Consider the following 15,263-nt stretch of genomic DNA (forward strand, 5'->3'; position numbering starts at 1 on the left):
TTGAGGTTTTTCCTGTTTTCTGTGCTGTGTTTCCTTCTAAGCTGCTTGATTTGTATGTCTGTAATTGCAGCTGACTCTGCATCATATTTTTATTCATTCTAGATGCCAGGTTTTCTGGACCATCTACAGTGTTTTATTGGGTAGATTTATCCTCCTGCTTCCTTCTGAAATGAGAAGAGAAATAGTGATGAACACATCTGTCTTTTCTGAGCCTGTGTTCAAAATTGTAATACCTGTTTCTAGCAATGGACCAATATTTGGTGCAGAATTTTTTTAGTCTATTTCTTGCATGTTCTTTCTAACTATGTTTCCCATTGATCTTTTCTGATATATCTGTTTTTAGCAAGGTACATTTTTTAAAATTTGCAAATAACTGCTATTATCCTTTTTCTGCATCCTCTGTATCTTTATTGCTAGTGTTTGACTAGAACTTCTGCATCTTCTATATTTCACAAATTTTTTCCTCCTCAGCATGAATTCTTTTCTACTTGCAAATTTGCATCTTTTTTTTTTAATACTCGGTAGAATGTTCTTGAACATTTTCCAGTTCCTATTAATATTTCCCACATTAAATTCATGTTGCTAGCATGTTAAAGCAACAGGGTTTCTTAAGCTTGGACAATTTGTCCCTTTCTGTGTCTGAGTGGTATCTCATTCAAAGTACAAGAAGCAGATGAGAGAGGGTTGTGATTACAGGTAGCCAAATAGGCAGGTCTTTACCATCTTAAATTGTCTATATGGGCTGCAAAATGCCTGTGAAGGCAATGGTCCAGTGGGATGCAGGAAAAATACAGAAATTTACTAGTGTACGTATGTAGTTCATAAAGAAATAAATGTATGTATGTAGTTTATACGTAAATATGTGTATATTGGGGGTAGATGCTCAAAATTGTTTTAGTGATAGGGGCTCACAAAAACAGAAGTCTAAACTTTTGTTTAGACCAGTGCTTGATGAGTAAGTAGACTGTTAGGTTTTCAGTGATCTTAAAGTCATGATCAGCCTCACAGCCCATTTCTGGTTTGTCCTGGCACTGTCAGGATGCTGGGCTGGATGGACCTTCCCTTGGAACTATCATGACTCGTTATGTAGTCTTAATCCATAAAATTCAAATCTTCTGCAACTGTGGATCATCTGCAGCTTTCTGACAATATATGGGTTTTGATTTAAGATTTTGTTCTCCCTCTTGCCTCCCTACTGATTTACTATCTTTTAAATGATCCAGTCATAAATCACCCATCTAATAGTCAGTATTGAAAACAAACAAATTTTTTTTACAACCTATTCTGATTGTAATAAATATACAGACAGTTGCAGTGACATCCTTTGCTTTATATGTTATGACATGCAGGTTTCTGTGACTGGTTTGGGCTCCACTGACTTGATGGTGACAGCTCTTCACAATACAGATTTGATTCTCAGATTTGAGATTCACCTCAGTAGTCCACTTCCAAAGTGTTCATCTGGTCTAGAAATTTATAGGTTTAAAACCAATATGGAGCCAATAACTAGACTCTTATTTTAGGGCAGGCTGTTAGAAATGCTCTCCATTGCAGCTTCATCTCTCTCTCTCTCTCTCTACGTGCAGAAAACACAGTAATTTTGGGAGGATTTACTTTTTAGGCCATCTTCACATGCCTTCTAGCCCTGCAAACCTGATGGGTTTTGCAGTCCTGGCTGAGTCTGATTGAAGCTGACATCTGTGGGCTTCTGTGAGGGATGTGGGAAGAACGTACTAAATATGTCAAGTTAGAGTCTCCCCAAGCAATTTGATGATTGCTAGTCCGAAAGCACCGCTTTGGAAAAGACTGCTGACTCATGGCATGAGAGAGGAAGGGTTTATCTTTTAAAGCAATGGGCTAGTATGGTAGGATCTGGATTAACTTCTTAACTTTCCCAAAGTTGCCACATGACAGAACCAATCTCTAAATGCCGCTGTCCATAAAATTTCTCTCAATACGGCAACTGTAATATTTTTTCCTCTCTCTTTTCATTTATTGTAAATGTCTTTGGACCTGGAGGTGTCTGTGGATGTCTCCAATTATGTAAGTGAGGAGAACTTGGCACAATGGGCCCCTTATTTCAGCTGGGAGCTCTGCAGGCTACTCCTGTGCAAATAATATATGGCAGTAAGATTCCAAAAAGTACCCATGGCTATTCTTAGTTCTATTTGATGCTGTGGCTATGCAGCAGATCTAAAAATTCAGCCAAAGTACCCTGACAGCAAATGTGTCAATAAGTGTCTATTAATACCATTGCAGACCTGTAAGGAAAGAACAGGAATCACAGAACCACAAAATGTCTTGGAATTGGATGGCACCTTTAAAGATCATCCAGTCCCACGTCCCTGTAATGGGCAGGAACACCTTCCACTAGACCAGGTTTCTCAAAGTCACATCCAGCTTGGCCTTGAACATTTTGAGGGATGAGAAGAGGCTTTTTCATCTAAGCCTCCTTTCTACATTGAAAGCCTGCAACCAGGTCTCTGTGGAGCCTTCTCTTCTTCAGGCCGAACAATCCCAGCTCTCTCAGCCTCTCTTCACAGGACAGTTGCTCCATCCCTTTCATCATTTTCATGGCTCTCCTCTAAACCCTCTCCTACAGGTCCATGTCCTTCTTATCCCAGGGACCGGACAGAAACTGGACAGGAAGAGCACAGACAAGACCCCAGTCTGGGAAAACCAGGTTAGTTTTAAGCCAGATGAGTTTCTTGCTGTTTTTCCTCCCATTTACACGATCCCTGCCCCAGCCCAAGGAAGGGAAGGCACCACAGAGGGAAGCAGTGAGTGTGGGGTGTTGGTGTCCCTGCTTCTGGCAGTAGTTCTGCTGTGTGCAGGTCACATCTGCAATGCTGCAGCCTAAATGATGCAGTTGCCCAGACAGAACCAGGCCTTTCCTGGTGTTGGCATTCTCTACTTTTCCATACTGCATTACTCTTGCAGCTCAAGAGTAATGCAGTATGGAAAAGTAGAGAATGCCAACACCAAATAGTATTTTCCACCATATTTATTAGATTTTGGGGATTTTCCCTGCCCCTGAAAGCCTGGGGACCTTTTAGTGTTGCATTAACAACTCCATCTCATGGGAAGAGAGGCTGATTTGGAGGCCTGGAGTAAAACAACCTTTTTTAAAAAAGTCTCATATTTCATAAGAGAATTTGAAGATTTCAGTTAAGATCATAACATATATTTTTTTATTTATATATTATCTATTTTTATCTGTATTTTCAGTTTCTCAGGTTCAGCCATCCTTGTTAACTTACCTTGAAAAGTCTTTCACTGAAGGCTATAACTTAGGTCCAAAGTGGGTGTAACTGTGCAGCTGAACATGTGATGGATCCTGATTCTCTTTCCAAAAGACTGAAATATGCCAGCTTGCCCAGTGGATGGAAATACTTTCCACTGTGCTTCCCTCAAGAGATCAGTTTAAAACAGAGCATCGTTACTTCTGTACAATTTGAACCCAGAGCCCTCCAGCTTTGGCATTTTATTTTCATGATTTAAACTTGTTCCCCAACTCCTTAATTTCAAAGGGCCAGCAGTCCACCAGAGTTTCCTTTAGCAATCAGACAAAAAGCAGATGTGCAAGCTGAATATTGCACAGCTCTGTACAGCAGTCAGGAAACTTTATGTAATAAAATTATTCAGTGTGGAAATTCTTGACTGTGGCCCAGTTCACAAAGCTTGCAAAAAGCCCTGTCATGAGTTTGGCCGTGCCTTTTGAAATTAAGGATAGGGGGAACAAAGTTAAGTTATGAAAATAAGATCCCAAAGGCTGAAGGGTTCTGGGTTCAAATTTCTCAAAAGCACTAGGACTAGGTTTTAAAACTGATCTTTGCAGTGAACTGCAGCAGGAGGCATTGTCAAAAACTGGGCAAGCTGGCACAGTCCAGTCTTTCCTCACAAAACAGGGAGGCAAACATAAACTTCTGAGGCAACAGGCTTTCTTTCAGTTAAAGGCACTCTTTAGATGTTAATGTCAGCTTTCTCAGTGTCTGTAGAAATACAGAGCTCCTTCCAATGGTTCACTTTTGACTTGAATGTCCAATCTAAATTTCTTTGGTTTTTTAACACATCGTACTGTTTATTTGAATAAGATATCCTTATAAAGTATAGTAACTTTTCCCTCATTTCCAGTATAACCTCCTACAAAGATTCAATGATTTACCATCAAGACCAGCTCCCAATTCCTTCATACTTTATGAGACATTTTTCCAGAATTTAAAGTTTTTTTACCACCCCATCACATAGGGAAAGAAGACGGTGATCAGTCTCAGAATTTATTTTTCAAATACCTATTTTCCATTAATAATGTACAAAATCCTTTCTATCTTAGAAATAAATTGTTTGATTTCATCTGTAACAACGATGATTCAGGTGGTTCCGTTATTTTTTCTCTTTCTATCTACTAATTTGTAGTGTCTTGGAGTATAAATATACTCTAACCAATTTGATTTATCATATTCCTTTCCAAATTTGATTTTCTCTCCTTGGTTTTGTTTGGATGTCTTTTTTATTGGGAAGACAGTTTGCCAACCAGCTGGGACTTGTCCTCAAGTAATCTGCAGAATGGGAATCTTTACTTTGAATGGTAGACATTTCTCTTTCTTACCCTGAGCATGCACAATGAAATAAAACCTCCTCTCTTGCTGGTGATGCTATCACAAATTCACCTTCTTCCTTTGTTAGCAAATGAATACATTTTGTTTTTTGAGAGGCTCAAAAGTTCACTACCCACACAGGGCTTGATAAGACTTTTGAGATAAGACTTTTGAGTGCTAACTCAATTGGATGACCATAATACATGATTAGTCATAGAGCCATAGAATGATTGGAGTTGGAAGGACCTTAAAGTTCAAAACTCCCTGCACTGGGCAAAGACACCTTCCACTAGACCAAATTGCTCAAAGCCCCATCCAACCTGGCCTTGAACAGCTCCAGTGATGGGGCATCCGCAACTTCTCTGGGCAACCTGTTCTAGCGTCACACAAACTTCAGAATAAGGAATTTCTTCCTAATGTCTAATATAAATTTATCCTCTATCAGTTTAAAACCATTGTTCCTTGTCCTATCACTACACTCCCAGATAAGGAGTCCCTCCCCCTCTTTTCTCTTGGCCTCCCTAAAGTACCGGAGGGCCACAACAGGGTCTCCTGAGGCCTTCTGTCTTCCATGTGAACAACCCCAGTTCTCTCAGCCAGTACTCATGGGGAAGTGTTCCAGCTCCCAGCCATCTTTCTGGGCCTATTCTGGCTCCTCACTTGAGCAGGGCCATGTCCTTCTTGTGCTGAGGGCTCCAACCTGAACACAGTATTCCAGGTGGGGTTTCACTAGAGGGGAGTGGAAGATCATCTCTCTTAACCTGCTGGCCATTCTTCTTTTGATGCATCCCAGAGTACGGTTGTATTTCTGGGCTGTGAGCACACACTGCAGGCTCATATTCATTGTCTCATCCACCAGTCCTGCTGGGTCCTTCTCCACAGGGCTGCTCTCAGTTGGCTGATCACCCAGCCTGTATCCATGTTTGGGATTGACTCAGACACAAGAGTTTGCACTTGGCCTTGTTAAAGGCCATGAGGCTCATATGGGCACAGCTCTCAGTATTATTACATAACAAATTAAGTGTCCATAAATGCTTTTGATATACTTGAATTAAAATATTTAATATGATTTTTTTGGATGTTCACAGAACTTAGGCTTCTGTGAACAGAAGGTTTGTAGTCCACCTTGAGCAAGATTTAGCATCTACCTTTAAAAGTACCTTGGAAGATACAGCTAAGCCTCCATACCTTTCCTTACTACTTTTGCACATGCTGAGGCAGAAGCCAGCTGGTTGTACTGAAACTTGGACTAATTTGAAGTGGAAGAGATGGAGCTTAACACAAATGCAGGTAGGACTGCAGCTGCTTCTTAACTGAGTGTGTGAGAACGTATAAGAAAGGTGGCTGCAAATCAGAGGAGGTATTAACTGAATCCCGAAGTCATGTGGGAAAAAAGCTGTACACAGACTGAAGTCGTCAATTGTTGAAGTAAGGTATAATGAGAAATGGATAAAAGAGGGAAAATTATATGGGATTGCACTGAAAACATTCCAAGTTGCCAACCCTAATTAGTGTTTGTGAAATCCCTGACTGTTGCCATGGCAATAAATGTGATACTACAAATGCAGCATTCTGACTTCTTCGCAGGATCAAGCAAAGTTGGAAAGGACCAAATCCCTATGTAAACATCAATATCGTCAATTATTTAGGAAACACAGCAAGATAAATAATAAGAACCCATGAAAGGTAAATTAATTTCTGTTTTCTGCCTGCTATATTTGAAAGTTTCCTCAGTATCAAGCATTTCTGTAATTCACTTTCATTCTACACTAATGTTTTATCATAGACTACTGTGGAAGTTGTCATGAAGTGAGTTTTTTAATATGTTATTTAGCAAGTTAAAGACTTTGGCTTATTTGAGCTATTCCAGCTTCTTTAAACCATTTCTTTCTTTAAATGTCACTTAGCAAGTTTATTTATTTATTTGTTTCTTTGAGATAAAATTCCACCTAAATAAGCCCCCGAGTTCTCCGTTCCTTTTAGGAAAACTGATAAACAATCTAAAATGGAGCTGATAATCCTGAGTATCAGCGAGTGGCATATACAGGACCACTGGGGGATCAGGTCCAGACAACATGGGTTTATGAAAGGCATGTCCTGCTTGACCAACCTGATCTTCTGTGACAAGGTGACTCACTTAGTGGATTAAAGAAACGTTGTCTACCTAAACTTCAGCTAAGCCTTTGACACCATTTCCCACAACATTCTCCTGGAGAAACTGGCTTCCCATGTCTTGGATGGGTGTATTCCTTGCTGGAAAAAAAGCTGTCTGTACAACCAGGCCCAGAGAGTAGTGGTGAATAACAGCCAGCTGATGGCTGGCCACAAGTGGGGCTCCCCAGGGCTCGCTTTTGGGGCCAGTTCTGTTTAATAGGTTTATCAGTGATCTGGATGAGGAGATCAGGTGCACCCTCTGTGAATTTGCAGACTCTCACCAAGTTGGGTGGGAATATCAATCTACTGGGTGGGAATATTGCTCTATGGAAAGGCTCTGCAGAGGGATCTGGACAGGCTGGATTGATGGGCTGAGGCAGTTGTCTGAGCTTCAACAAGCGCCAGACCCTGTCCTTGGGTCACAACATCCCCAGGCTGGAGGCTGGGGGCAGAGGGGCTAGAAAGCTTCTGGTGGAAAAGGGAGTGCTGAGTGATAGTGACTGAGCAAGAGCCAGAGTGTGCCCAGGTGGCCAAGGAGGCCAATGGCTTCCTGGCCTGTGTCAGGAATATGAGGCCAGCAGGAGCAGAGGGGGAATCATCCCTGCGTACTTGGCACTGGTAAGGCTGCACCTCAAATCCCTGAATTTGGATTCCTCAGAACAAGCATGACATTGAGGTGCTGGAGTGAGTCCAGAGGGAGGCAATGGTGCTGGTGAAGGGTCTGGATGGGAAATGCTTCAACCAGTGCCTGAGGGAGCTGGGATTGTTTGGGGAGAAAAGGAGGCTCAGGGGTTGTGGCAGCAGCTCTCTGGCCACAGAGAGCAACAGATAACTTTCCCAGGCATTGTCCTGGGGAAGGCTGTGAGAAGATCAGAGAAAAGAATGAGAAACAATTCTTATCTCCATATGCTGCACCTGTGGTTGTGCACATGTGGAATGTGTTATAGAAATTTGTTTACCAAAGGGTGATTTCTTAATTGGACACTGGATGGTGTTTTGATTCATTGACCAATCAGGTCAATGCTGTATAGGACTGTCTGCAAGGGGATGAGTTTTTTAAGAAATATAGTATAGTATGATACAATATAATAAAGTGATTGATCAGCCTTCTGCAATCATGGAGTCAATGCTAATTATTACCCAGCTGGGGGCCTGTGACAACAAGGGGTGACCTCATTGCTCTCTACAACTGCCTGAAAGGAGGGTGTAGCCAGGTGGGAATCAGTCTCCCAGATAACAAGTGACAGGACAAGAGGAAAAGGCCTCAGGTTATGACAGGGAAGATATAGATTGGATATTAGGAAAAATTTATTCACTGAAAGGATTGTCAAGCACTCAAATGGGCTGTCCATAGGAGTGATAGTGTCACTGCCTCTGGGATATTTCAAAGGCAGATGTGGCACTTGGGGACATGCCTTTTTCGTGGATTTGGCAGTGCTAAGTTAACTGTTGACTCCATCTTAGAGTCTTTTACAACCTAAATGTTTCAACGATTCAATGAAAGTATTAAACAATGTGGAAAAAATGCTTTTTTTTCCCCATGGTCTTATCTTTGGCATGACTTCAGAACCTTGTACTACTTGAGTAATTTCATTATACACACATAATGCTCTTGCCATATACAGAACATCATTTATATCTGTGCTATGCTTTACCCCAGCAGGCAACTCAGCCCCACACAGCCACTTGCTCAGTCCCCACTGGTGGGCTCGGAGACAGAATCAGAAGAGTCAAAGGGAGAAAAGTTTTGGGTTTCTCCCAATAATAAAGACAGGTCAATAGAGAAAGCAAAAGCTGCACATGCAAGCAAAGCAAAACAAGGAATTCATTCATCCCTTCCCATGGGCATGCAGGTGTTCAGCCATCCCCAGGACAGCAGGCCTCTGTCATGGGACTTGGGAAGGCAAATGCCACCACTCCGAAAGTCCCTGCCTACCTTCTTCTTTCCCCAGTGTTTATTGCTGAACATCATGCTCATGGTATGGAAAATCCCTTGGGTCAGTTGGAGACTGCCTCGGCTGTGTCCCCTCCCAAGTTCTTGTATACCCCCAGCTTTTATCACTGGCAGGGTGGGGAGCAAAAGAGCCTTGGCTCTGCATAAGCTCTGCTCAGCAGTAACAAAAACATCCCTTTGTTACCAACACTGCTTCCAGCACAAATCCAGAGCACAGCCCCACATCAGCTACTGCCACAGCCACATCAGTGACAAAAATTAACTCTATCCCAACCAAAACCAGCATAAGGTGGAATGCCATGCTTCTTTATAAAGAAAATCCTTGATTTTGTGGGGTAAGGTCAGAATCTTAATCTCATTTGACTTTCACAGCCATATAACAATTTCATGTATTTAAACTCCTTCTGTGATCAAACACAGCCACAACATTCCATATTATGAATATAGGCATAAAGGTGACTAAAGCTAAAAAAGAAAACAGAATAAAATTTGCTATAAGTGTTTCCATTTGGTAAACAAGTTTCTTTTACTTTTATTTGACAAATCACCGCATTGGTAATGCTCACAAACGCAGGTCTGGAATACAATTCTCAAATATGTCCTCTGCTGCTAAGAATTTGATTAATTGGCACCCCATTTATTCAATTACTACATCAATAGTTTGGCATTTTTAAAAGTTAATCCTTTTTGTCCATTAGCAATTATTGTTTAATCCATATCTTGCAATATTCCTAATGTTTGACTTCATTAATTTAATAAAGGACAGATAAGTGTTTCTTTTCTAAATACTATCTAGTTTGGTTGACAAAACATGTGATTAACCACGATTTTGAATAGTCTCATGGATGACTCCATAGGCAGGGTAAGAAAAGTCAGTTTGAATACCTGGGTTATTTTGAATTTGTCAACGTTTTTATCATGTTTTTATAATTTGACACAGTGGCAGTATAATGGAAAGAAAAGGAAAATGAAGTAAGAGCATTCACTGGACACTAGCTCAGCAAAAAGAAGGTTGTAATCCCAACTCTATGACCGAGATGCTGTATGCCCTTGGGTTGGCATTCTCCTATTTTATTTTTTCTGTTTGGACTGGAGCTTCTTGTGGGTGGGAACTGGAGGTGCTAATTAGAGTAGGTAGCAAAATAGGGTCCTGATCTCTGTTGTGGCCTCTAGGTGTTGCTATAATACAAATAATTAATCAAAAGACATGTTTCAGTGTCCTCAGAGGGTGTTGCAAATTTTTCCCAGAACCACACTTAATTTTATACAATTAAACCACTCTGTCTCCCTCCTTTCTACAACATAACTGAAATTTTAGCTTTGTATATTGGGCAAATGAACCTGAATGTAAAAAGTAAAAGTAGGAAAGCTGTAGAAAGGGATTTGACTCACCTCTAGTTAAAGTTCCTCAATTTTGGGTGCCTTTGTCTCTTGTCCAAGGGTGGTGGTTACTACAGGAACCTGCTATTATATTCCTGACTAAGCCCAACCTTTCACTGCCAAAATCAACTTTTGGGCATCACATCTGTTAGCAAGGCCTCTGCTGCTGATGTGTTTTAGAGGTGTAAGCACACAAGGCACACATAAAAACAGAAGTGCAGATTAGATCAGGATATAGGCCGGGTCTCATGTCTAAGGACACAAGACCCTAAAATAGTTACAAAATGAAATACTTGTAAGTTTAATGAGGATAAACTTCATCTTGTAGGGTGAAAGTTCAGACCCTGGTGTGGCTTGATCTCAAGATCTGCATATTTTGCTCAAGAGGGAGCTAATATGCAAAACTCATTGTCATTATCATTAACAATCCTAAGATTCATAGTTGAAATTTTAAAAATATGTCCTAGAAAAAAAAAACAACAAAAAACCCTGAAAATAATTTGGAAGAGTTAGCACAACCTTTTGTTTTGTCACATTTCCAGGGCAGGAAATGTGACAAAACAATCCTGCAGCCCAGCACAGCACATCATTTGATGTAGCCTCCAGCCGAGCAGCTCCTGCGGAACAGCGCTCGCGGAGCTTTGCCGGAGCCATCCGTACTCACGGCAATGCCCGGAATAGCAGCAGATGCCTCTCCAAACTGCGTTTGTTGGAAACGCATTTGTAGCCAAACAGTTTTGTCTGGCAGGGGATAAGCCATCCATCCTGCAAGGCAATGGCATGGTAAGGAAAGGAGCTGGATGGGCATTGGAAGAAAATGGTGCAGGTGCCTGCTGGAGCGATGCCTTAGCAGGATTTACTGATGCACAGGGGCTGAATACAGGATGGGAGCCTGTCCTCTTCCTGGCCAGACATTGGTGCCATGAGCTCTGTAGCCATCCACTCCCTCCTCTGCAGCCTCATCAGCTCTGGATTAACAACTACAATCCCTTTTTGTCATAGAGGAGAAATACAGTGAGGGGTGAATAGTCTCTCTGCTCTGGTCTACATGTGGTTCAACCTCTGGGACAACCATGATCCAGCTCTCAATATCTAACTGAGATTGCATAACCAGATACTGCAGGCATGTATTTATATAAAAGCTATTTTAATCAAAAGACTAGCCATTAAATTGCCAGTGTTCTTAAGCATGCTTCACCAATTTTTCCACTTTTAAGACTCAAGTAGACAATTTTTTTAATGTTTTATAAATGATAAAAAATTCACATCAGATTTTAACAGAATTAAGCATACTTATTCAACACACATGGGGCCTCTGAAAAAAATGTTATTCAATTTAATAATTTTAATTTACATTGTATATGTACATGAGCATTTCTTTCAACCCACAGGTTAACACCACAAAAAAGAAAAAAAAAAAAAAAGAAAAAAAAAAGAAAGAAAGTACTGTGGTTAGCTGAGTGAAGAAACTCTTGAGACACTGTTGTCTGAAATAAAAGCAAGGCACTCTCCCTTAACACCTGATATATTCCTGAATTCTGCCTAGACAAAGGCATGTTCACACTGAGAGAGCTCTAAGAATAGTAGTAGATTTATTCTGCATTAACTCTTTCTTTTACCACTGTGACAGGTCACCGGTTGTACTCTAGGATGAATCAGTGTATTGAAGTTGACATGAAGGACAATTCCACAGATGATGGGATTTGGGAGAGTATCACAGCTAAGACTGTCTATGGAAGACTGGAGGACACAGACTACGTGAAATCTCACACGAGGCTCTCAACCTGCTTCCTCCCACTCACATTCCACTTAATAAATAAACCTTGCTCAACAAAAAAGCAATTTTACTGTACTATGCTGATTTGCTTCAAAATCCTTGATAAGGGCGCGCTCGCAAAAAGCTCCTGCAAGCCCTTGTCTGGGTGGTGCTCAGCACCTGGCAGGATTTGTCCTTAGATAAAAGTAATTTCTCAAGGGACCTTGTGTCTTACACAAGGAGACAAAAGCAAACATTCTTTTTTTGGATTTTATGTCTGTATGTTCTTGTATGCGCACATGTGTGTGAGTGTGTATATATATATATATATGTATATATATATATTTAGTATATACAAAAGCAAATTCAGTCAAAATATATTTGTCTTGCTGGTCAGGCTTGTTACAGCAACCTACAAGAAACATTAGCTTCTCTGATATTTAATTATGCTATTATGTTTGCACATAAGCTTAAAAGTCAATACAAAAACAATACTTCTCCAAATATTATCTGCAGGTAAACCAGAAATATTAACTATAGTGATTAGAAGTCTGTTTCCCTATTGACACTACTATAAATCTTGATATAAGAATAATTTTTTCATAAAAGCACATCCAAACATAGTAAGTGATAAAATACCAGATTACTTTTTGAAAACCATACAGTGACTCGATATCTGGGTTATCCTTTGCAGCAATTAGGCAATTCATTTGGCATCTGTTTGATTGTATAATTTAATTTCCATATAAACAGCATAGTTTAAAAAAAGACAAAAGCTAGAATGTTTAAAGCTAACAAAAGATACAGTGACATCAGGTTGACATTCAAAAATTTCTTTAGCAAAATGACCAACAAAATTTTGACTTAATACAGTGCATATAAAGTTTTTTAGAACTGAACTTTTTAAATATTATTTGAATTTAGCAAAACATGAGCAAGATTTTAATATCAAAGTGCTAAACAGTACTGCCTTAGAAGTCACTGCAAATAAACTGTAAAATAACTCTGCTTGTGATTTGACAGATATTTTATATACAAATGGTTAATAAAAAGACACGCGCACACACACACGCACACAAATATAGGTATATACATATATATACATACACATTATATATATGTATATAGTTTTCCAACTGGTGTATCTGAGTCAGTGTGAACACCCCATTTAGTTATCATGTGTAACAGGGTTCCCATGAGCTGGCAGTCATTGCAATAAATACAGGCAAAGCCATTACAATATACCATGCATACAAACATTTATACAAATAAAGACACTATGCAACAAATTATCTCATATTAATTAATATGGCATCAACAGTATAAACATACAAAAAGGAGTACGAACACGGAATGTTTAAACGCAGCCCACTATATCCTTCCTAGCACTTACATTCATACTATTTTACAAGACTTGCTTGTTCTTGAAAACCATCTTCTGTCTGTTTACTAACGAGTCGCTTAGAAGTGTTAGAAGTCTAGAACTGAACTATCCCTGATACTGACCCTGTATGCTCCAATCACTACTTACTCGGGTTTCCTTAGCTAAGGAACAACTGAGCCACAATTGCTCCCGTGTCTTCCACATACATTTGTCAATAAGTCACGCTACATGGAATCAAGTTTGGAAAACTCTGTCAGGTAAGTTAGTGCATGTAATTTTCTCCCTTGATTTCTTCTGTTTGTTTTCCTAATAAAATAAATTAGTTAATAAACGAGACTTAGTAAGACAGCACTTTAAAAAATTGCACTTGAACATGGGAGCTAACAGCCATTGTCATTTTGCTATATTTGATTTGTATGAAATGTTTAATTGAATGTACTTTGCTAAAAAAGTGAAATTTTGATTAGATTGTGCTGATGTATGTGCCCTTGATGCAGGAAGTATGCTAAAGGTATCCTCACAAAACACATACTACCCTGGCAAACAACAATTTGCTGTTCTTTCAAACACAGCTTCTACAATTTTACTCCTCATAGACCATGAGGTGTTAAACAACAGATTTAAAACAGTCATGTTAACCTTTTACTGCTGCTGGGATAGCATTGTCCAAAAGTGCCATATTAGCCATTTAAAAAACCCAAATCACACGAAAGAAAACAAAGAACACAACCCCAAACCAGTAAGCCAGTAAGTTTCAGGCCTCAGGTTGTAAGGACAAAGCGCCAGAAAAGACCTCATGTTAGACTCGGAGCGGCTTTTCTGTTAGGTGAGGGCAGAAATGTTAGCTGTAAGTCACGATCCGTTTGCCTGCTCTGGCGGGCGTTTGCCTCTCGGGAGGGTGGTTTGACTCAGAAGGGTAAGGTGTCCAGAAACAGCCTGTCGACGATAGAAGGGGCTGGCACCAAATCTTCCAGTTTCAGGTAAAAGATGCGCTGCAGTCCCAGTGTGCAGAGAGAACGCAAGTCAGCCAGAACACCCAGTACCTTCGGCTCTGCAGACTCGAGCGGTTGTCCTTTGTTTTGGCAACTGAAAGTTAAGTGATCTTTCAAACTGCTTGTGATCTTGTTGCATAGCTCTTCCACTTTCTTTGGTTCTTTTAATCCATGTCGTTCTGCAAAGCCAGAGGAAAGAAACCACGTCAGCATCCCTATCACAAATGCATTTTCTTAGGTGTAACCCAGGTGCATACTCTGGAACTCAGAGCAAAAGGTGCTCTGAGAGTGTAGATTTCTCAGAACAGCTGGGGTTACATGGAGCCAGTTAACCTTTCTGCCACACAAAATAAGAGAGGGCAAGTGCCCTTTTCTCTTTATCTACTAAAACAGGTGACAGAGATGCTCAGTTATGACTGAAATTCTCGTACAAGGAATCCAAGCATCCTGCTTATCTGACATAATTTTCATGATATGAGGCAGAATTAATTGGGTGATTTTGCAGCAAAACCATCACAGGAGGTGTTTTGGAGATTTCCGTGCTTCCCCACCAGTTGTGAATGCTCAATAACTATGGCAACCATTATTTATTCAGTGAATTCAAGTGGCGATCAATATCCTTAGCTAGCTCCATCAGCGCCCAGCCTAGAATTCCACCAGGAATTTGCAGACACTCTTATAAGAAACTAAAGGCACCTTACTACCCTTTGTTATTTTGATCAGCTGCTGCTTTTTAGTTTATTCATCTTTAAAAGCTCTAAGATAAAAGAAGCCTGGAAGTTAACTATTTTGCTTTGAGTGAGCAATGCCTGAACAGCTGCTATGTTATCCATCACAAAAACCTCAGCACTCCTAAAAGGAAGGAGAGCTGGGGTTTGTTCCCCTTCAAATATCTTTTTAAAATACAACAATGATGTTAAATGCATTCACAGTTCTTTAAGCATAAGTAGAATTAATCAGATTTGTGATTCATTAAAAGCAGACTATTTACTGGGGAAAGAATTCTATGTTGTTTGCTATCAAGGCTCAGTGGATGAACTAAAGT

At 40.2% G+C, this 15,263-nt stretch overlaps 1 protein-coding gene across 1 annotated transcript in view; it reads right to left on the reverse strand.

The window, feature by feature from the left end:
- Nucleotides 1-9,207: 9,207 nt before the first annotated feature.
- Nucleotides 9,208-15,263, reverse strand: part of NR4A3 (nuclear receptor subfamily 4 group A member 3) — a 31,362-nt gene continuing 25,306 nt past the window's right edge. Inside the window, exon 8 of the mRNA XM_058018528.1 lies at nt 9,208-14,397. Coding sequence (XP_057874511.1) covers nt 14,135-14,397 — 263 coding nt within the window. The 3' untranslated portion in view covers nt 9,208-14,134. The remainder of the gene's footprint in view (nt 14,398-15,263) is intronic.

This window comes from Melospiza georgiana, chromosome 1, assembly GCF_028018845.1.
Source record: "Melospiza georgiana isolate bMelGeo1 chromosome 1, bMelGeo1.pri, whole genome shotgun sequence".
Classification (NCBI taxonomy): domain Eukaryota; kingdom Metazoa; phylum Chordata; class Aves; order Passeriformes; family Passerellidae; genus Melospiza; species Melospiza georgiana.